At 36.0% G+C, this 23,954-nt stretch overlaps 1 protein-coding gene across 1 annotated transcript; it reads left to right on the top strand.

Annotated features, from left to right (window-relative positions):
* Window positions 1-6: 6 nt before the first annotated feature.
* Window positions 7-23,954, top strand: LOC103269739 (short transient receptor potential channel 1-like). Its single transcript, XM_008067307.2, has 4 exons — window positions 7-143; window positions 11,332-11,486; window positions 23,064-23,266; window positions 23,877-23,954. Exons 1-4 carry the CDS (start codon window positions 65-67, stop codon window positions 23,908-23,910), a joined length of 471 nt encoding a protein of 156 aa, XP_008065498.2. The 5' UTR covers window positions 7-64; the 3' UTR covers window positions 23,911-23,954.

The following is a 23,954-nucleotide window of genomic DNA, read 5'->3' as shown; positions in this document are numbered from 1 at the left end:
CCTCTCGGGCGCCTCCTCCTCCTCCCTGCCTTCCTCCCCATCCTCTTCGTCGCCGAACGAGGTGATGGCGCTGAAGGATGTGCGGGAGGTGAAGGAGGAGAACACACTGAATGAGAAGCTTTTCTTGCTGGCGTGCGACAAGGGTGAGAGCTAGGCCCCTTCCTCCGCCTCCGGACGCCCCTGCCCTCCCCTCCCTCGTCCTCTCCCCTGCCCTGCCCCAGCTGCCTCCGGGCGCTCCCTCTTCCCCCGGCGCCGAGCGTCTTCCCGCCGCGCCGGCCGCCTGGCTCGGGCATCCCCGCATCGCCTCTGCCCGGCGAGTGAAGCGGGGGGCGCACCCTCCGAGCGCGGCACCGGGGTGGGGGGCGGCTCCGGCCCGGGCCTCCCTTCGTGGGGTCCGGTGTTGAGGTAGCGCCGTGGGAGCCCCCGACCCCAGAGTTTTAGCCCTTCTGTGCTGCTGACCCCGTGAAAGACCTGGTCTATCTCTCCGGGTCTTGGTTTACCTCGGGGAGCCGAGGCTAGTTTCGGACCTTGCAGTCCGAAAATTCCATGACCTTGCCTTAAGATTCCTCGTATTGAGGGCTCTCACCTGGTTTTTGTTTTTCTTAAAAACAGCATCAAAGCTTCTGTGTTATTTCGCTTCAGCTGCCCAGTGCCTTGGCCAGGGACTGTGGACTGGCAATAGGTGTCTGAATATCCTAGGCGATTGAAATAAGGACAGGGCTGGAGAAATTCTGCCTTAGTTCCCAAAACTTTGTCCAGATTTACGGAATATCCTTGATAGTTCGTGCTTTTTCTTGAAGAGAAAGGTTTGTTGCCTCGATCCTTCTTTAGAAGATAAAGATAGTGAAAAATCATTCCAGGAATTACGGGGCAAAAATATGTGGAATATATTTAGTGGGTTTTAAGTCTAGAAATTGATCATTTTTATGGTCATATTGACTCATTTCACGTAAGTGTGCTTTCTAGTGATGCATATAATAAACGGAATAGGAAATTGTCCTAAGACTGTTTTTATTTCCTACATGAAAAAAATACTAAAATTTTATATTTCTAAATGTATGCAGCTTGCTGTACAATGGCCATATTCACGTGGGAAAACTGTTACAACCATGCAAACTTCCAAAACATAAACTTCCAAAGAGCAGTTTACACTGTGGAAAGATGAACTACAGAGGATTTTTTGTTTGGATGTGTGTGTTAATAAATGACAGCCCCCCGAACCTCTCTTATTGCTTTTGGAATAGGATTTTATTTACACAACTTTTTGAAAATACATTGACGTGTAAACAGAGTCTACCTATGTCTGTTGTCAAACCACTTTTATGTTCTTATGTAATAATATTAGATATTATGAAAGCATTAGCTAAAGTTCGCCTTGGACACTACTTTGTGTAGTTCTGGAAATATAAAGAAACATAGCATATATATGTATAACACCTCAAAAATATGGTGTATAGACTATGTAAAACTATTTAGTATTGCTAGAGTAGCTTACCTGAGTTCTCTTTCCTCAAAAATCCTCTGTATGGGGAAGAGGGAAAGATTGTGTTTTACTAGAGTGAGAAAGTGGTTGCTATATCTCCTTTGGCTCACTGTGCTATGGTTATTTTATAGCAAACAGTATGTTAGGAAAGGAAAGTTGATACTTCTGTCAAACTGAGGACAAAGAAATAAAATGGAATATCGTTGAATAGGTACTTATATGGTGTGTGTATTTAGGATTATTGGATGACATATCTCAAGCAAAAGAGAGTTTTAATTTACAACAATTTAAAGCCTATCCAGCAGTACTAGTTGAAACACCTTGATATTCTTTGTCATTTTCACATTTTATAACACCGTTAAGATCCTTGGAAGCCGGGCTCGGTGGCTCAGCCTGTAATCCCGCGCCTTTGGGAGGCTGAGGTGAGTGAATTGCCTAGGCCTGTGGTTCGAGACCCGCCTGGGCAGGCGAGACCTCATCTCTACAATAAATCAATAACTCAAAAAATTCACCGGGAGTGGTAGTGCGCGCCTGTAGTTCCACCTACTGGAAGGCTGAGGCGGAAGGATCGCCGGAGCCCAGCAGGTCGAGGCTGCGGTGGCCGGGAGTGGCCACTGCACTCCAGTCTGGGTGACAGAGTGAGACTCCAACTCAAAATAAATAAATAAATAAAAATAAAAATAAATCCTTGGAGATGGCAGGCATGGTGGCTGAAGGCTGTAATCCCAGCATTTTGGGAGGCCGAGGCAAGTGGATTGCCCACGCCCTTGGGTTTGAGACCAACCTGGGCAACTTGGTGAGATGTCGTCTCTACAATATATCAAAAAGTTGGCTGGGCTTGGTAGGGCGTGCCTGTATTTCCATATACTTGGAAGGCTGAGGCGGAAGGATCACCTGAGCCCAGCAGGTCAACGCTAGGGTGGCCATGAGCGTGCCACTGCACTCCAGCCTGGGCGACAGAGTGAGACTCCAACTCAAAAAAAAAAAAAAGATCTTTGGAGAGTTTTGGCTTTTGGGGGTGGGGTGGAAACTAAATATCATGTTTTCTCTATTTATAAATTAAACATTTAAAAAGTGAGTGAGATAAATAGGTTTTTTTCTGCTTCAGGCATATTAAAACAAGTTCTTGAGTTAGAATTGGGAAAATGGCATAGTTCTTACACATACTTATGGAGTACATTTAAAAATTTGAGTTATAGGAATATTATTTGTTTACATGTTTGTATTCACCTTTTTTAGTGTTACCCAAACAAAATCTAACAGGGAAAACTTTTCCTGAATTACCGGTAGCTCACACTATTACATTGGTGCCTTCATCGGACCAAATGGCAAATATTTACTAAAGCAGCTATTGGAGTAGAGTGCTCATACTTTTCATGGATGATTTCATTTAATCCTCCCAACCCATGAGCCATACCTGTTGTTATCCTCATTTTATTTTTAATTAATTAATTATTTTAAGGGACAGGGTCTTGCTCTGTTGCCTAGGCTAGAGTCACATAGCTCACTGTAGCTTCAATTCCTGGGCTCAAGCAATCCTTCCACCTCAATCTTCAGAGTAGCTAGGACTACAGGTGCCCGCAACCACACCTAATTATTATTATTATTTTTTAATGTTTGTAGAGATGTGGTTTTACTATGTTGTCCAGGATGGTCTTGAACGCCAAATGATCCTCTCACCCTGGCCTCCCAAAGAGCTGGGATTACAAATGTGAGCCACTGTACCCAGCCCTCATTTTATAGATAAGAAAAATGAGGCTTAGCGAAATTTTAAAATTATTTGCACAAGGTTACATTGGTAAGAAAGTAGTAGAATTGGGATCTATCTTGAGCCTGCACTTGTAACCACTATGTTATATCTGTCTGTAGTTGAATGAATGAAAAACATTTGTGTAGAAAAGGCACATCCACATTTGGACTTACTAATTAAAATCACATATGCTATATATGAGTGTTTTATAAGCCTTGATATCTGTGTATTACATTTGTCCAATAAAGATAAAAAGCAAGCATGGTACTTCAGTAGTACCAGAGCAAATCAACTCTATGGTGTTCTAAAACATCTCATTCTTTTTATTTAGCATTCTTATTCTGCATGTGAAAAATGTTCATAACATATTCTATTTAGGAAAAATTTAGGAATCCCTAAAGCAAAAGTTGTGGAGACAAGATTGTTTTGTGTACGTTAGTGGATGGATTGTCCCTTGAAAGATGTACACAGGTTAAAGAGCAAACAAAACATGTAAGAAAAAAGGAAAAGATTTTATAGTTTGTCATAGCTCCCCTTTATGTAAACGAGTTCAATAGATTTTGGCAACTAGTGATCCAGGTATCTGCCACTTAGTAATGGCTCTCACTGATCTACAAAGTGGGTCATGATCATATCAAAGGCAACACTAAATCCTTTCTTTGTATAAACTTTAGAAAAAGTAAATTGAAAGTTCCTGTGCCAATGAAATAAAGTTAAGTCTGTCCCCCACGAAAGAAATTCTCAGAAAGCATATTCATGTTCTTTTTAAACATAGAACTCTAAAATTCAAAGGTAAAGATTAATTAAAACAAGAACTGACTATAAATATGTTGTTTTATGAAATATTAAGTAGTGATTCTTGCCACCCCTGTCGTTTTCCTCTCTCGCTGAAAGTTAGTATGATAATGGACCTCTTTTTTTTGTGGAAATCTATGGTATCACTCAGGCCTGCTGACCAGAGAAAGGGTAAATAAGTTTGTTTAGAAAGCACCTAAACTCCGTATAGCTTGTGATAACTGTTCCCTTTTAAAATAACTTGAGTTAGCTTTTAGTATATATTGGCAAATGTAAACCTGCATAAACACTTTAATTTGCTGATGATCAGGAATGTTCTTGTGCAGAAAAAGGAAGTTTGAAAGGATTCAGTCCCTGCCAACCCTCCATGGAAAGTATTTTAGGAAATTTGATTTGCAGTTAATGATTCAGGAGTCTCTTCTTGAAATTTCACCACGGGTTTAGGAGAAGGATGGAGAGAGCAGAATTTCACACTTTGGGACTCAACCTAATCTCAGTGGCTTGTGTCGCCTTTGCGATAAGATTTGCTGTATTGTAAGGCTAATTTTTTATTTATTGTAGTGGCGAGGTCTCACCAAGTTGCCCGGGTGGGTCTTGAACCCACGGGTTCAGGCATTCTGGCTCTCCTCAGCCTCCCAAAGTGCTGGGATTATAGGCTGAGCCACAGAGCCTGGCTATAGGCCACATTCTACAAACATTTCACAACTTGTCATATTCATAGCACTTAAGTGCTTAAGCTTTTCAAATAACCAATGTTTTAGAGTGCACTAGTTGAGAAATGTTGCTGTAGGGAATGGCTCATTGTTATTTTAACAACAACAACAACAAGACTCAAGTTGCCAAAATCTTGGTGGCCAATTCATCTATACCAGACTAGTCACTGAGCAGCTAGCTGCCAGATATTTCTATAATACTGGCATTTCTTTATAGTGATCTTGCAATTGTGTTTCTTTATATTATGTTTACTTTACTGGTCTTTTTCATGTCATCATCAAAATATACTTATTAAGTTCTTAGTTGTGTTAAGACACTGGAAAAGTACTATATCAAGAAATTATTGACTATATCTACGTAATGGAGATGCTCCCTTGTGCTCTAGTGAGGAGCAGTAAGGAAACAAAGCTATGTTTAGGTAGAATCTATCTGTCTGAAGTGGGAAAAGCAAATGCCACTTTAACTTAAATGGCCTATGTGATTTGGAAGATGGGCTATTCCAAGTATAGAGTCAATCTTTTATCTGGGCAGTTTTGAAAAAATGTAACCCGAACCAAATTTTTATACCTTGTATATCACAAACTTGGAAGGAAGTGCGTTAAAAGAATAAATTTGTAGGATATTGCTGTAACTGAAAAATAGTTCCTCTTCTGTCTTGCTGCCAGTGCTATAACCTTCTTCATTATCTAACTCCATCAAATTTAATGATACTGAGAAGTTTAAGATCTAGGATTAGTAATTTGAAAGGTAAGCAGAAGTTCAAAAGTTATCACTAAGAGGTGGTAAATAATAGCTTTAAGGAACCTAAGTGAATTATTAGGACTAAGGAATTCCAGCACCAGTTAAATATAATTTAGGGATTCAGTAGAATTTCTTTGGATGCCAAAACTTTGTGATCTGTAAAGTGGCGACTGGCACTTATATATAGCTTCTGTTAAGTTTTAAAAATAACTCATGTTTATTTTCTGGTCATATTTGTTCTATCACTAGTTCTTTTATTTTTCTTTTTCAAGTTTAACTTATATTGACCAATGTGCTTTTCCAATTTTATCAATATATATAAATCAAATGTATGTGAGATTAAATTTAAGCAACACAATAAATTCTTTATGAAACTGTGTTGCTATACATACCTGATATAAACTAAAAATTTTAGACAACTGGTAACATCATTGTGAATCAGCTGTCAATTTATACCAGACTCTATCTACAAAACAAACTGCTTCTGACTGTCCTTCTAATAGTCAAATTCAAGAATATGCTGTTTATGATTTTTGTCAACAGATTTACTATAAAGTATCAGCATTATCTTTTATGCTATACTATATTTTTTCCTGCAGCAGTGTGAATCTTTGCTCTTTTGTTAAATGATATTCATTATCATGGATAGTCCTCATTAAGGTTTATAAACAACTAAGAAGTTATGGTAATAATTATCTTTTTTCAAAAATATTCTAAGTAGTATGAATAGTTTGGCATATCATATTTTTGAATATCTTCAATTTTGAAGGTTTCATTCCTGATATATGATTATAAATACATTGGGGTCTGTAATATTGGGTTTTGCACATTTGATAAAACTACATTTTAAATCATTTTCACTGTAAAAGTCTCCATGTATTTTTTTTTCTTTTTAGAATTTGTTTCAAACTAATTTGAAGTTTACTGTAGAGTTAACATTTGTACCAGCATTTTCCTTATTTATATTTCCTGATCCAGTAATTGAATTTGATCATGTCTTTTTACACCATCATTTTTTATCTTAATAAAATTTTGTTTTTAGCATCATTGGTAATATTTCAGTTAGAATGTTGCAATTGCCACACTCAAAGTTTGTTACAGAAACTTGATTTGAAAAGCATTACAAATTTTTTGACAGATAAAATGCTCCTGCACTTCACAATTAATTTTGTACTTGGTTAATATAAAATGAAGGTGATCAACATTAATATTACCATTTTAATGATGGTGAAATTTACCATTCTGTGCCAGAAAATCAAATGAAATGTCAGTGAGGGAGAGGCAGAAGTGTGACAGAGAATCATGAAAATTGTAAGTGTAATATGATTTGAATTTTTAAAAGATCACACTGGCTGCAGGGTGCAGGGTTCATTGAAAGGGTGGGGCTAGGGGAGGAGTGAGCAAACTATGGCCCACAGACCAAATCTACCTATTTTTGTGAGGCCTTGGAGTCATACTGGTTTACATTACATTTTATATTTCTAATGGCTAAAAGAAAACAAAAAGAATAACATGTCATAACACATGAAAAGTCTATAAAATTCAAATTTCAGTGTCCATAACAAAGTTTTCTTGGAATACATCATTTGTTTACATATGTATGGTCTACGGCTACCCTTGTGCTGAAAGGGCTGAGTTGAGTAGTTCTAAAATGGCATGGCCCATAAAGCCTAAAACATTTACTGTCTAGCCCTTTTTCAAAACAAGTTTGTTGACCCATGTGTTAGAGTTGAATAGGAAAAAGAATCCAGTGTGGTCTGAATTCAACATCAGTTTGTACAGAGGTGACTGGGTGTTTTAAAGAGAGATTGAAGGAATAAGGAAGGGGGTCAGTGGGGCTCAGTAGAGTCAGGAAAGGGAAAAATTACAAAACTCAAGAAGTGGGGAGTTGGTGGAGGTGAAATCCCCTGGGTTTGCTGACACTTAGGGAAGTTAGGCTGCTACCCTCCACAGAGGCTGGGAGATAGGGGCCCTGTCTTCAGGTGTTGGCTGGATCAAACAGTAAGTTCTTTTGTCAGCTTTGTTTTTTAAGGCAGGCACTTTAAGAGGGGCTAGGGTCTCCTAGGGATGTGGCCTTGAGCTGCAGGAAACTATGTTCGTGTTTTGTTCGTCTTTATAGGCTAAGGTTGAGACTTCGTGAAAAAGGGAGCTCAGAAGAGCCTGACTAGTAGTTGGTCAAGGAGAGAATCTTTGTCAGCAGCTATATTAGTTAAGAGACTGTTGTGCAGTCTAGGAGAGAATGGTAGCTTGGACTGGGGGGTAGCAATATACATGGAGACAAGTAAATGAGTATGGGAAGTATTTTGGAAAGAGGGAGGAGAAGACTTGGTATGGAATTAGTATATTCCCTGTGGAATTGATTGAAAAAGGTTTGTTTTTCCTTCACTGACAACCATCTAGCCAAAAAGGTAAACAGATTATGTTGCACTTACTTTCTGTGTGTTACAGTTTAAAAGACAAAAGGTGTATGTAACTCTTGAAAGCAACTTCGGTATAAAATGAAAGGTATTTATATAATTTGGCATACGCAGGCATTTTGAAGTATAATCCTTGCTCTAAACTAGCTTCTTGTTATCTATTTTAAGTTTCCTAACCTCTTTTTAATTATATATTCATCCTAAAAATTAAGACAGTTCTGGTCTTTCTGGATGCAGTACATTGTTTTAAATGAATTGCAAATATAAATTTCTGTGGAATGCTTAGCAACCACTCTAGGTTTCCTATAGACTTTGTGACTGTAGCGTGTGATTTTTCATTTGCATGAGTGTGTTAGCTGTGGCAGGGTGGAACTTTCTATTTTTGGGTATGAAAAGTATTTATTTGGTTTTGATTTTTAAAGTTTTTTTCTTTTTTTTGTATAGTTTCCTGACTGCAATAGAAATAGTATTTGAAACTTTAAAACTGGAATATATGATATTTGTGATACAGTTCTTAAACAGTGATCTAAACCTTTAATGTGTAGCAATTATTTTTGTCTATTTACTATACCTGAAGTGTATAAAATTTTGTAAGAATTTATTTATATAGCTTTTTATACTTTTCTGTCTTATGGTTGACTAAAAAATTTGGAAAACTTCTGCTTCAAATCACCTAGATATGATAGCTAGAATATAATAAACATCCATTTAAATAAACAGTTATGCTTTCAAGAAAATAGGGAAATGCCCAGGATACAGAAATTAAGACTGAAAAACAGAGGAGTGTGCTAGCTGACACTATGGCTGCTCCATGGGTGGGGATGTGTCCAGGACACTGCAGGGATTTGAGTCTCAATGCCCATATGGGAACAGGTTATGAGGCCTTGAGTATGCACAAAGCAGGGAGTTGGAATCAACATCTAAGCATAATACCAAGATCCTTAAAGGATTCTTCCTTTAGCAATGGGGTAGATTAGAAGAGCTCAACCACCAGCACATGGAGACTTATAAGAAGCTTATTTGTCTTGATCTGGGTTCTGATGGGGTAAAAATAAGATTCCCCTAAGACTATATTATGGTCCTGCCCCTTGTTGGCTTGGAGTTCAAATTAATACCAGCTTCAAATAATTAAACAGTCATATAGAAACCATAAGATGACTAAAAGCTTAATATAAGGAAATTAAAGCATCAGAAGATAAACCAAAGAAATTTAGATAGGAATCCTATAAAACTTATAAAAATAAAAAAATCATTAAATTTTTAAGAAATTAGTGAATGAATGAGTTAAAGGAAGAATAAATAACTAGAAGGGATATGTGAAGAAATTACCCAAAATGCAGGAAAGAGAGAGGAAAAATAAATCTTGAGAGACATAGAAGTTGGAATGAGAAGATCTTACCTAATGTCCAATAGAAGTTGATAGAAAAAGTAACATGGGGATGGAGCAATATTTGAAGAGATAATGGCTGAAAATATTGCAGAATTAATGAGGGGTAGAAATACTTAGATTTAGAAAGCCTAATGAGTTCTAAACAGGATAAATAAAAAATTAATTCTCACCGAGACACTTCATGATAACAGAGAAAAGGTAGCAGAATTTTTATGGGTAACATTCTCTTACTACTAAGATATTGAAATAGATTCACCTGAAATAAGGTTTCAAATGTTGTTTTCTAGTAATAGTGATACACTTTCGTTGGTCTGTTTTTGGTCACTATTGATGACTAAGAGCTTCACTCTGTGAAGGGTCTGAGAAATTTTTTCCATGGAGCATTAGTGTCTAAGTATTAATTAGTAGTATTGTGAGGAAAGTATTTCTTTTCTGTGACTAGTTTTCATCTTGAGCAAACTAAGGAAATATGGTGTCAAGAAAATTGCCACTCAACTTCTTTAAAAGAAGTTATATATATGTGTGTGTGGTGGGGGCATGGTTGGACTCTAAGGCCATAGACTAAAAATAATAGCAAGTTTATTTGACATTTTAACAAAATTTGTTACCTGTCTTCCTTATTCACTCATTTAGTATACAGTTCCAGTATTTTGTCTCTATCATGAAATCATTTATTTCTTTTTCCTTCTGATTTCCACGTTGATTATTCTTTCCCTATTTCTTTTCTTTCTGGGTTTTTTTTTTGTTTTTCTTTTGGTTGTTGTTTTTGAGTTGGAGTCTCACTCTGTTGCCCAGGCTGGAGTGCAGTGGCATGATCCTGTCTACTGTAGCCTCGACCTGTTGAGCTCAGGTGATCCTTTGACCTCAGCCTTCCAAGTAGCTGGAACTACAGGCACATGCCACCACACCCACTAATTTTTTTATTTATTGTAGAGACAAGGTCTCCCCAGGTTGCCTAGGCTGATCTCCAACTCCTAGGCTCAGGCAATCTTCTCACCTCTGCTTCCCACACCTGGGTGAACCACCACACCTGACCTTGCCCTGTTTCTTATTCATAGACTTCTAAGGAGCAACTATGTTTGCAAGTCATTTAAAATGGTTTATTCCTTTTATGTTTAAAAAGTAAAATGAAACAAAACAATCCCCCTTGCTTTTTTTCTCTATTTGATTAGCATTTCTCTTTTGATTTATTCCCCATATTCCTGTACCAACTGGTCAGCAGATGTAGATAGGGGACCCTTGGTGAAAATGATTGCTGCTGTAATTATTCTCATTTTCCCACATGAGACAATTATTTGTTGTGGTCTAAAGTCACCCAGAAGGCAATGTGCCTACTCTTAACAGGTCAGGCACGATCCCTAGTGTTGCTTTAAGAGTGTGAGCTGAATGTTCCCCAGTTCTTTAATCTAAACAACTTTGTTAGTGAGATGGGGGATGTGTGTGTGCTGGGAGGGTGGGAAGAGAGGAGAGGATTTTTGGACACCTTTTCCTTTACTGTACCTACCCACGAACATATACACGTGCACACTGCTTTTCCAAAGTATGTTTTCCCCTGTAAAACCTCTTTGTAATTACTATTATGAGATCTCATTTTAACCATTATGATGTATAAATACATATGTGTATATATTTGAGATATAAAATGTAATTCCTTTAAGCTTCTTCTATCTTATTTTTCTAGCTTCCAGTCTATGCTTTTGGGCATCCTTTATAAAGTTGGGCATCCTTTATAAAATCTTCTAAAAGTTTCTCTTCTTACTTATGATCATCCAGTTATAAATTGTAAGCTAATAACTTTTATTTCATACTACACATTTTACAGTTTTCTACTTTTTATGTTTGCAGCAGATGTGCATATTATTTTATCAAGATAAAAGTTTTCAGCAAGGGAATGTTCACATTTTTTATGTTCATTTCCAGATATAAAAATGAGTTTAGGTTTTTATTATTAATTCAACAAGCAAAGTTTTTCTTTACAGTCATACTTATTTACTATGACATGGATATTAAACATGGATTATGTTTGTATATTGTTATTTAGGTGACTATTATATGGTTAAAAAGATTTTGGAGGAAAACAGTTCAGGTGACTTGAACATAAATTGCGTAGATGTGCTTGGGAGAAATGCTGTTACCATAACTATTGAAAACGAAAACTTGGATATACTACAGCTTCTTTTGGACTACGGTTGTCAGGTACAAGGCTAGATAATTTTATTCAGTAACTTCTAAGTACTGTTAGATATGCCATGTTTTCTTCTTGTTGTTTTCTTTTTTCTTTTATCTTCCTTTCTTTTTCCTTTTCTCTTACCTTTTAATCTCTTTCTTTCATCTTTTATTTGGTTTTGAGCCACTGAAAGTTTTTAAAACAAACCAAAAAAAGCCTTTTGGAAAAGTATAATATGTTGAATTGATTATATCTTTTTCCTCTCAACTGTTACTTTTCCCTAAATCTGATAGAGGTAAATTTTCCTGACTTAGATAACTTTTTTAAAGCATATATTATTACTATTTATGTTTTATAACTAAAAATAGTACAGGTGTTTTGAAAGTGTCAGGTACAGGTTTTCCTGTGGCCTAATATTATTTACAGGCATATGAACAAAATGCTCCCAACTCAAACATTTTTCAGCTCGACTTTGATTTTCTTCTAAGTTTTACTAAATTTCCTTTTTGTTTGAAACTCAATGTTTGCTTATATTTAAAGATAAATAATTTTGTTAATTAAAAAAGATAGAACCTTTCTGTTTGTCTTCATAACAGTTCGGGTATAAAAACAGGCTGAAAAAATCTGAAGGAAATTTGATAATAATATTATCTTTCTTACTTTTTTGGTTTGCTTATAATGGGATTTAGCACATGAGTTCTGGCTCTTTTTTTCCTTCTTAATGAGGCATATTTTTTTAAAGTGGCATCAGGAGGCACTCACAGCAGATTTTCTGAATATAAGCAGGGTAATTCTACATACATTGCTATTATATACATGCTTTACATCATATGATACTCTTTCCATGTGTATATGTTTGGAGTAAAAAAAGAAATTGCTTACCCAGAAACCTCAGCTATCCAGAACACAATTGAGAACCAGAAAGTAAGTAAAAAATACCAGAGTAGCTGCCATGAAGTTTACAAATAAAGTTTATGACTTTTAGTTTTCAGAATACTTCTGGAGCCCTCTTTCAAACTTTTTCTTTTCTTCTCATTTTAGATTTCATTTTAACAAACTTGATTTCTTTCTAATACACAGAGGATTTGTGGGACAGTGGGAAGGGACATGAGAGCTGCAGTGGAACAAAATGAGACATGGTAGTTGTGATACTATTTAGCAAAAAGTTCAACAGCATTACATAGCTGATAGTCTCTGAGGGAGCTACATGTTAGGCTGGTGATTAAGGTTTATAACAATGACCCTGAGTCAGAGTCAGTAAGGAAAAGTTAAGTTATATTCAGTACCTATTATTTTAGAAGAAATATATATAAGAAATATATAAAAGCATAAGCTTCAGTTACCTAGAAAATAAGGTTATAAAGAAATTTACTTCCTGATGATCCTGGATAAAGGTGGTATTATAGTATAACAATTTGTGTCTTTTTATCCATATGGTTATATGTATATAATAGTTCTGCAATATATATGGTTCTTTCACATACTTGACCGCTTTCAGACATCATAGTCAGCCTATATAGATGATACATTTTATAGATCAGTAAACTGAGGCTCATAGACTTTAATGAATTGCCTAAAGCTCTAAAATTAGTAAGGGCAAAACTAAGATTTGAACTTAATCTTCTGAATGCAAATCCCATGCTCTTTCCAGTTCACTATGTTCTGTCCAGGTTACCTATGTCTTGTTTTATCAGTCAACAAATGCCCAAGGCCTTTGGTTGGGTGTGATCATGGAAATGAATAAGTAAAATACAGGTTCTACACTAAAGGATTTTAAAACACATTAGACAAAGTACATATGAATTACAAGTCAATTAAATAATACAAAAGTGTATTTGATAAATGTTGAATGCTAGTAATACTTGACCCTTGTATGTTGGCTTTACAGTTACAAGGAGTTTTTATGTATTTGTGTTATATTAGTGTTTCTCAAACAAATGATTTTGTCTTTATCAGGGGACACATGGCAATGTTTGGAGATTGGAGGGCAGGTTACGACTGTTATCTAGTGCGTAGAGGCTAGCGATGTTGCTGAATATCCTACAATACCCAAGACAGCCCCACAACAAAAAATTGGCCCAAATTTCAATAGTGCTACTATATTGAGAAAAGCTGTTTTTTACTTAGACATTTGTTGTTCAATATAAGTGTTTTAGAAATACAGAAAAGGGCAAGATCACTGTGGATTGGAGCTATCAAGGTAGGTTTCATTGGAAAAGTGTCAGCTGAGCTTAGCCTTGAAATATTAATAATTGCTAAAATTTATATAGTACTATTCTGTGCCAGGAACCTTAAATATATTCATTTACTTAAACCTTACAACAGCCCTCTGAGGAAGATATTATTACTTCCCCCCATTTTATAGAGGACAAAACTGAGGTACAAAAAGATTAAATAACATGCCTAAAGTCACTCCATAAATGGCAGACCTGACATTTGAAACCAGATTCTGGCTCCAGAGTCCATGCTCTTACCTATTACCCTAATCTACTCTTAAAAAAAAAATGTATAGATAGGTAGGAAACAGGGGATGTGGAGAAGGATGCAAACAAAGGCATATGCAGTGTATGTTGAGACAGTGAATTGATTTGGCTTTTTTGATGAAAATATTTGATTTGAAGAGGATGGGAATTATCAAGGAAAAAAAATAACTAAAGCAAAACTGATAAAAAGGACCTTGAATGCCAGAATAAGGAATTTGGGTTTTAGATAATAGATAGTGGGGTATCGTTCAATGATTTTTGATACAGAATGTGATATATGTCCCCATTGTACTTCAGAAAGATAAATCTAGTGGCTGAGTTTCCAATGGGAAATGGAAACTGGGGAAGACTGTAGCCCACATGAGCGGTTTTTATAGTAATCTCAGTATGAAGAGGTTAAGGCCTGAATTGGAGCAGTGTTGTAAAAAAGTTATGAGAAGAGAGAGAGAGAGAGAGAAAAGTGAGAGATGTTACAAGGAAAGGATTGACAATCTTAATGGATATTTAAATTTGGACAAGGGAATTGAGAAGGATCCCAGGATGATCCACTCATGATTTAAACATGAGTGACTGGAAGAAGGGTGAAAAAAACCTCCAGCAAGTTCAGAAGTGGAGTCAAGCTTGGGACAAAGGGATGTGAATTTTGGTTCTATTTTTGTTGACTTTGAGGACATTAGACTAGTCACCAACAGATAGTCGCCAATGAAGATTATTTCTCTAGGGAGATGTGAGGCTAAAAAGATACCATAGGCAGCCATGGGCATGGGATGACCATCAATATTGTGAGAGTAAGTGAAGTCATGGAGAAGAGCAAAGGGCTTAGGGAACATCTACATTTAATAAAGGGCATCATATGGAAAGAGTTTCATTAAAGGAGACCAAATGAATGGTTGAAGATGTCAGAGTTAGGATAGTGCAGCATTGTGAAAACCAAATAAATTAGTTTTATATGTTGCTTAGAAATCAATTTAAAATGAGGCATTAAAGGTCATTGGATTTTGACAGTATGGGATCAGTAGAATTGGAGACAATACTATCCATTGACTTGTGAAACTTGACTCAGTGAAAGGAAGAAAATATGAGTGGTAAGAGAAAGTTTGGACTAAGTCATTAACAAAGAGTAAGAAGGGATTTAAAGTTTTGGGAGATGGGAGCTGGGAATGGTATAAAGAAGATTAGAGAGCATCAAACAGAATACTAAGGTGGAAAATTTAGCTTTGGAAAGGAAATAAGTAGCTTCTTACTCTGAGCTTATAGGAAAGAGTATGGCAATTGTTGAAGAGACAAATTCAAAGGTGAGAAGGGAGATTGAGACTTCATAAATATATGTGTATTGAGATTTTAATAAGGAATTGTCAAATATCTGAGAAATTGGGAAACAACCAGTGAGGACATTTTGTATACCTGTCTATATTTTTAAAATAATTTAAAACATTTTTTCTCATAATTGCCATTGATTTATCAAATAACAGACCATTTGTGCAGAATAAGTCAATGGTAAATTCTTACATGACATTTTTATATAAGTGAATATTTTTATAGCTGAAGCTTATCCTTTTAAGCATTGAAAGCTTTAATACAAATCTCTTATTCTTTACTAAGTAATGTATCTGAATATAATTTAACCTTACTATAATAAGTTTGAATCATTGAGAATGTAATCATTTTACTTCGCTTCATATGGTCTGAAACTGTTAACATGTGTGTCCTTACATTAAGTGACTTCAGACTGCTGTGCATTCATAGGGATGTTTTTATATTGCTATTTCATATTTTCAATGGTCAACTTTTGCAATTTTTTTTCCTCCTTTCCACTTACTTTGTTGGTTTTAATCTAGCTGTTTTTCTATTCAGTAAAGACCTAAAGGATATTTGGGAAAGCCAGATATTTGTCATTTATACACATTTCTAAGTTAGAATGCTTGGGTTTGTTTCTTTCAGGAAATAATGCCCATGAAGTTAGTTTGTGACAGCTCAATATGTGGCTTTTTTTTTTTTTTTTTTTTAAGTTGCAGCTGGATTCATGGCTACATTTCAGATGGTTGAAGTTGCCTGTGATTTTGAAAGCAATGGCATTTACCATAGTTAGCTTTATGGGTTAAAATTAAAAATCACATGAAATATTTAGTAGCAATGGACATAGGGTTCTTTTTTGTTCATTTGTTTCAACTGATCAAATACACTAAAAACTGAAGAGATATGTTTTCAAAGCAGAATCATAATAATGCTAGGACTTAAAAGCATAGGCTACAGGCAAATGAATCCTGAACGACATAAGGGATAAAACAGTTTAAATTTCCCGTCTAAGTGGGAAGTTTTTCCTATGGGAAACATAAGGTGATTCCTAATGGTAGAATGAGGACTCTGACCCTTTCTTTGGAATGCGTAATCCTGTTTTTTAGACATCCAGGTAGTCTGCCATTTTTAGTCCTATTTTTGACATCCAGATAAAGTGGATAAAGCTTGATTCTTTTCAGCCACAAATAATATTAAAGATCTAACATAGTTTCATTTCAAAAAGCAAGAACACTAATTGATTTGAATAGTTACTAAAGTTTATAGTAAATAGTTTATATTTAAAAATATATAGATTGAAAATAATCAGGTCATTTCTTAGATTAAATCATGATTTGTCCCCCATGTTTTCTCTTCTTCTTAAAAACCTGTTATTAGCCAGGCTCAGTGGCTCAACCTGTAATCCTGGCCTTTGGGAGGCTGAGTTGAGTGGATTGCCTGAGCCCGCGGGTTTGAGACCTGCCTGGGCAACTTGGCGAGACCTCATCTATACAATAAATCAAAAAAATTAGCCGGGCGTGGTAGCGCGCGCCTGTAGTTTCAGCTACGTGGAAGGCTGAGGCGGAAGGATCGCCGGTGCCCAGCTGGTCGAGGCTGCCATGGCCGGAAGCGGCCACTGCACTCCAGTCTGGGCAACAGTGAGACTCCAACTCAAAAGAAAAAGAAAGAAGAAAAAAGAAAGAAAAAAACCCTGATGTTATAGTTGCCAGTAGAACTGTAGGATGTGTTACAAAGAGTTGAAAAGTGCCCATTTTCTATCAAAGTTGAATCTGCACAATGAACTGTATAGATTGGAGAGGAACTATAAAGTCACCTCTCCTTTCTGTCTCTATGAACTTTGGTATCCTAATTCTTTGTGGTTTATTGTTGATAAAATAACTAATATTAATGTCATATTTGTACCATTTCAAATCAGCTATGTATGTTTTAAAACTGAGAACAGAGGGCTCTCCCCTTTATGTATTTTCCATTCTCTCCTACCCTCATGGTTGCATTGATGATGACCATTTTTATTAGACTGAACACAATACTTTACCTGTAGTGATAGTTCTTGACAATTTCTTTTATAGATTTGGAATGTTAAGATTCTTTTGGTCCACATTTCAAGAGTAAAGATTTTGAAAAAAAAATTCAACTTTAAAGACTGCATGGATCAGCACTGTCCCACTAATAATCCCTCCTATCAAGCTCTCATTGTTTTGCCAGCTCATGCATTGAAACCAGGACAGAAACGTGTGTGTAGTGTGGTACACGGAAGTACTGCGAAGGCAAGCAAATGAACTATTTGTACAGTCTAAATTTTTGAAAATTCGGTATTACTGTATATAATACAGTCAAAAAATTTTAATAGCCTTATTTATGAATTAGTAAAAAGAAATAGTTTACCTTTTTTATCTTCCGTTTTCATTTTTAACCTTTTTTTTTTAAAGTTTGCAGATGCACTTTTGGTGGCAATCGACTCTGAAGTAGTGGGAGCTGTTGATATACTACTTAATCATCGACCAAAACGATCATCAAGACCAACTATAGTAGTTAGTACTCTTAAATATTTATGAATTTGGATTTTTAAGCCAAAATAGATCTCCTGTCCCATTGCCATTTTTTTCTTCTCTAAATTTAATTTGTTTTTTTTTTAATAGATTTTTTTTCTCATTGTGTAAAATATTACTTTAAAAAGTAGACACTTGGAAGAATAATTAGTATTACTTTTAGGAAACCTTTTTTTAAAGTTAGTTGTCATTTCTATAATTTTGTCAGTGTGGATCAGTATTTTCAGTTTGGAATATTCTGCAGGTAATGTTGAAAATATAGATTAATTTTCAGATAAGAATTAAGTGTAACAGTGAAACTATAAAACTGGAAGAAAGCCGGGCTCGGTGGCTCAGCCTGTAATCCCACGCCTTTGGGAGGCTGAGGTGAGTGGATTGCCTGAGCTCGCGGGTTCGAAACCCGCCTGGGCAGCGAGACCTCATCTCTACAATAAATCAAAAAGTCAGCCGGGCGTGGTAGCGCATGCCTGTAATTCCGGCTACTTGGAAGGCTGAGGCGGAAGGATCGCCGGAGCCCAGCAGGTCGAGGCTGCGGTGGCCGGGAGCAGCCACTGCACTCCAGTCTGGGTGACAGAGTGAGACTCCAACTCAAAAAAAAAAACTGGAAGAAAATGTAGGTGAATGTTTAACTGATTGGGAGTGGAAGGACTTCATAAGCATAACAGCAGTAGACAAAAGTTATAGTGGCATAATCATTGCTATGTAGAAGCCAAATTTCTGGAATTCAAACATCAGGCAAAATTTAGAAAGCTGGTGGATAACTGGCCAAAAATATTTGCAGCATATATCATAAATTAATATTTTTTTGTCTTATTTTTGAGTTGGAGTCTCACTCCCTCACCCAGGCTGGAGTGCAGTGGCATGCTCACAGCCACCCCAGCGCTAACCTGCCGGGCTCCAGCGATTCTTCCGCCTCGGCCTTTCAAGTAGCTGGAACTACAGACGCGCACTACCACGCCCAGCTAATTTTTGATTTGTTGTAGAGAGAAGGTCTAGCCCGGGCTGGTAACCCGCCGGCTCAGGCAATCCACTCTTCTCAGCCTCCCAAAGTGCTGGGATTACAGGCTGAGGAACCAAGCCCAGCCTAATAATTTTAATATTGGACATATTGGTGAAAAATGCCAAAATCATATTAGAAAAGAACATGAAAAAAATCTCCAAAAAGAAAATACAAAATATTACATCTTACTGATAATCAAATACAATAATATACTAATTTTTACTTATCAAACATGTACATGTACATGTATTATATATACAATCTCACTGCATATATAATGTATATGTGTGTGTGTGTGTGTATTTTAGAGCCAGGGTCTCACTCTGTCATCCAGGCTTGAGTGCAGTGGTGCAATCATAGCTCACTGCACTCTCGAATTCCTGGGCTCAAGTGATCCTCCTGCCTCAGCCTCCCAAGTAGCTGGCACTCCAGGCACATGCTACCATGCCTGACTAATTTTTAAATTTTTTTGGTAGAAATGGGGTCTTGCATTGTTGCTCAGGCTGGTCTTGAACTCCTGGTCACAAATAGTTCTCCCCGCCTTAGCCTCCCAAAGCACCGGAATTACAGGCTTGAGCCACTACGCTTGGCCTCAACTTGGCAAATGTTTTTTTAAAAATGATAACAATTGATGGCAAAGATTATTTACAGTCTCACATGCTACTAGTGAGAAAGATATTTTGGAAAGTATGTTGTTAGGATGTTTTATAAACAAAAAAGATGTTCTTTTTTTAACCTAGTGCTCTCCCCTATCAAGGAAATGATAAAAAATGTGGACAAAAAATGCTGATTGCAATCTTATTTGTAATAATGAAAAAAAAAACCCATGTGCCATAATCTAAACACTCCAAAATAGAAGATTGGAAATATAAATAGTTGCATATATACCCAATAGAATATTATGCAACCATAAAATAATCATGTTCAGGTCATGGGAAAATATGATATAGTAAGTGAAAAAAATGAAGACAGTAAATTGTACATATAATTTGATCCAAGGTTAAAAATATACATAGGAAGGGTACTATATGGAAATGCAGCAAAATGTTACTTAATAGTCGATATCTCTCATTGATTGACCAAATTAAGGGTTTTTTGGTTTACTCTTTTTATTTTTGTTGCTTTTGAATTGGGAAGATAGTCATTATTAAATAAATGCTAATTTTAAAAAAGATATTTGTTGTATATCAAATTTTTTAAATTACAGCATTTGTTATTGGCAAGGGCATAGTGAAACAAGCACTTTAAATAACTGCCTAGAATAAAAACTGACTATATGCAGAAAAAAAATAATGTTTTAAGAAAAAATTATCAGCTGGGCTCGGTGGCTCAGCCTGTAATCCCGCGCCTTTGGGAGGCTGAGGTGAGTGGATTGCCTGAGCCCGCGGGTTCGAGACCTGCCTGGGCAGCGAGACCTCATCTCTACAATAAATCAAAAATCAACCGGGCGTGGTAGCGCATGCCTATAATTCCGGCTACTCGGAAGGCTGAGGCGGAAGGATCGCCGGAGCCCAGCAGGTCGAGGCTGCGGTGGCCCGGAGCGGCCACTGCACTCCAGTCTGGGTGACAGAGTGAGACTCCAACTTAAAAAAAAAGAAAGAAAAGAAAAAGAAAAAATTATCAATGTATTGGCTGTCTGCTATGGTCTTGCTCTTTAGTGAGAGGCTGTGCTAAATCTCATGCCTTATCAGATATTAACTGAAAAGTTCTAGTCTCATTTAGATTGTTACAAAAGTGTGCCTTTTCTCCAGGTGATAGTACCATGTAGTTTAAATGGTGGTTAAAAAGTCAACAAGAATAAAGGAAAAAAAAAAAGGCTGAGAATATAGACCCTATCTGAAGGATTAGAAACCTCTAGAATGCTATTCAATTTTCTGCTATTTATTCTGCAGTTGTGATTATATTTTTGCATATCTGTTTCGTCTTCCAGTCATTTAGCCCATTTCCTTTTCTGGGGGGAAGGGTAGGACATAGTATGGTAGAGTATTGGGATCACTAATTGGTTTTATTTTGTCACTATTATCACTACCGATTAAATTTTAGAGTTGTAAGACCTTCGCAGTCCTCATCTACTCAGAAAAGAATGCTTTCTACTCTATCTCTAACAAATAAATGTTTATTTGAATATTCCCAATTACAGCAAGATCACATTTTCACAGTCCTCTTATTTCTAAGACAGCAATACTAATTTTTTTATACATTCTTTTACAATTTGTGAATTCATTCTGTACTCTTGGCTTGTCAGATTGTCTTCTTGGTAACTGCCTTTCAAATTCAGTTTGTTTATTTAGTAGGACATTTAGTAGATTATATTATGAACAATAAAATTATGAACTTTAGTCTTATGCATGTCTAGTAGTGGTTTTTATTCAGTTAAGTATGTTTCATAGGAAGCATGAGGACCACTTTTCTCTTAAGGGACTAAATATAATTTTTTTCTTCTTCATAACCAGTCATGTAAGAGTAAGAGGGAAAAGGGCTAATTATATGTTTCTCTGTAATTTTAAAATAAATCCATTCATTTGAAGTTACCAATAAATTGAAACTATATAAGCAAACTAGATAAAAAGGGGAAAACTGATGAGTATATCAGAAAACATTAAAACTTACCAGGAATCAAAGGAAAGTAATCTAAAATTTTATGAAAAAAATTTCATAAAAATTTTCATATTTTTCACTCATAAATTGGGAGTGATCATTCCTAGTGCTGGTGAGTAAAATTTTAGTGTGAAATTAGTACATGCTTATATTATCAGTAATATAAACTTAAAGAAAGTTAAAAGAACTTTGACATTATGTATCAAGAACTTCAAAACTATTCATGGTCTTTAGACCTGTATTCAACTTCTTGGGTTATATGTTAATGAGATAATACTAAATTTGGAAAATATTGTTTTCATGAAGATGTTTGCAGTAGTATTATTTAAATTAGCAAAATACAATACTTGAACACAGAGTCTATTAATGTCTTTAAATTACATATTAAAATTTTGTACATACATTTTTTTCCCGAAGGTCCTGGACTATAGCTGTATGAGATGTTTAAAAGGGTCCTTGATCTTTGAGATATTAGTGAACCATAGTTTTTTATCATTTGCTCTTAGCATACCTACTATTTATATAAAAGATGTCCTTAAAAGGGGATGTGATGGAGAAAAGACTAGAAGAAAATATTGTAAAATGTTCTTTGGGTAGTAGGAGTATGGGTATTCTTATTCTCTCTGATTTTCTATATTTTTCAGATATTTTGTGAGTGTATACTACTTTTACAGTATTAATAAAAATTACCAAAAATGTGAACTTATTAACTTGCATTGTAGAATCACAGGGAAACCTCTGCAAAAAAAGTGAGACATATTAGAAGGAATATGCAATAGTCAGAAAATAGTCAACCTTTTTATTCAACTCTGAATTTTTTATTACCAATGGTTTTTCCCCAATTTCATGCCCTCACCAGGCCCATGGGCCCAGGTAGTGGAAGGAGTTCAGGCTCCGGAGTAATATAAACCTGGATTCTGATCAACAGCCAACCACTCTATTGAGTGGCTCAGGCACATTAACTTCTCTGAGCCTCAGTTTCTTCATGGGGATTATAATGCTCAGTTTTGTGGGCTACTGTGGTAATTAAATGAGATAATAAATATAAAGTATCTAACAGTCCAGAACTCATTAAATAGTAGCTATAATTGTGAGTGTTTTTTTGCATTTGTAATAGAAAGTAGTACATGTAATGACTGGGATGTGTAGAAAAATTATACACATTCGCAATTATTGCACAAAATGAAGAGTGCTTCCTATTTACCTTCCACTTTCAAGTAGCTTCATTGCTATCAGTGTGACAAGGCTTGCCATAGAGGTGGAGTTTTTAAAGCTTTTCTCATGTGTTTTTGCTCTGCCTATTTTTGTTTTTCCAGTATATTCTTCTTCTAACATCCTTGTTTTTATTCTTGTCCTGCATGATTCTTGTAAAAAATTAAACACTTTTCCCTAAGGTATTTCTCTAGATATTCTCACTTCTTTGTTAGAAAAACAGAGCTCTAATTATATGAATGTTACCCACTGAAGATTTTGTCTGTTATGGTTTCATAGCATTTATTAATTAGATTAAATTTGAAAGTTTTAAAGAAAAATTTAGTTCAAGCAAAATGTTTAACATATTCCTTAAAATAATACTTAAATTATTTGTATCTTCCTATTTTTTCATTTTATCCTTCAGGTAAATATATTTTTTGAAGTCGCAAATAATAACTTCTGGACATTTATATAAATATTTTTCAGAAACTAATGGAACGAATTCAGAATCCTGAGTATTCAACAACTATGGATGTTGCACCTGTGATTTTAGCTGCTCATCGTAACAACTATGAAATTCTTACAATGCTCTTAAAACAGGACGTATCTCTACCCAAGCCTCATGCGGTTGGCTGTGAATGCACATTGTGTTCTGCAAAAAACAAAAAGGATAGCCTGCGACATTCCAGGTTAGAACATTAAGATTTTGAGAAATAGGTGTATGATGTATTAAGGTACATATCAGCAATGTTGGTTTCTTTTTTTTTTTTTTTTTTGAATTGATGTTCTTTCTATACCGATTTTAAGAAATATGCCAGGGTGACACAAACTTTTAACTCCTTTGCTTACAAAAAGTTCTTCATTTTTTAGGAATGTTTGCCAAATGCTGAACAATTAGGAAAACCTTTCAAATTATGAATGAAGTTTATCTCTTACTTCTACTGGCAGGGCAGTATTGACTTTTTAGTGGTAAAGTTTATTAATAATCCAAGTTGTGGAAGGGGTGGGTACTACCTTGTTTTTTGTTTGTTTGTTTTTTAGTTGAGGTCTCACTCTGTCACCCAGGCAGGAGTACAGGGGCTTGATCACGGCTCACCACAGTCTCTACCTTCTGGTCTCAGGAGATGCTTCTACTTCAGCTTCCCAAGTTGCTGGGACTACAGGCATGCACCACGATGCCCAGCTAAATGTTTTAAAATTTTCTGTGGAAACAAGATCTTGCTGTGTTGCCTATGCTGGTGTCGAACTACTGGGTTCAAGTTAATCCTCTTGCGTGGGCCTTCTGTATGGATTTTGCAGGTCAACCTGGGCCTCGAGAGTGTCAGCTCAATGAATTGGCCAGCCGAGCCCCAGAGAGGATCAGCTCGAGGGGCTGGT

This window comes from Carlito syrichta, unplaced genomic scaffold, assembly GCF_000164805.1.
Source record: "Carlito syrichta isolate Samal-C Ts95f unplaced genomic scaffold, Tarsius_syrichta-2.0.1 Scaffold309473, whole genome shotgun sequence".
Taxonomy (NCBI): Eukaryota; Metazoa; Chordata; class Mammalia; order Primates; family Tarsiidae; genus Carlito; species Carlito syrichta.
The sequence above is the reverse complement of the archived record's forward strand: the minus strand, read 5'-3'. Positions and strand labels throughout refer to the sequence as shown.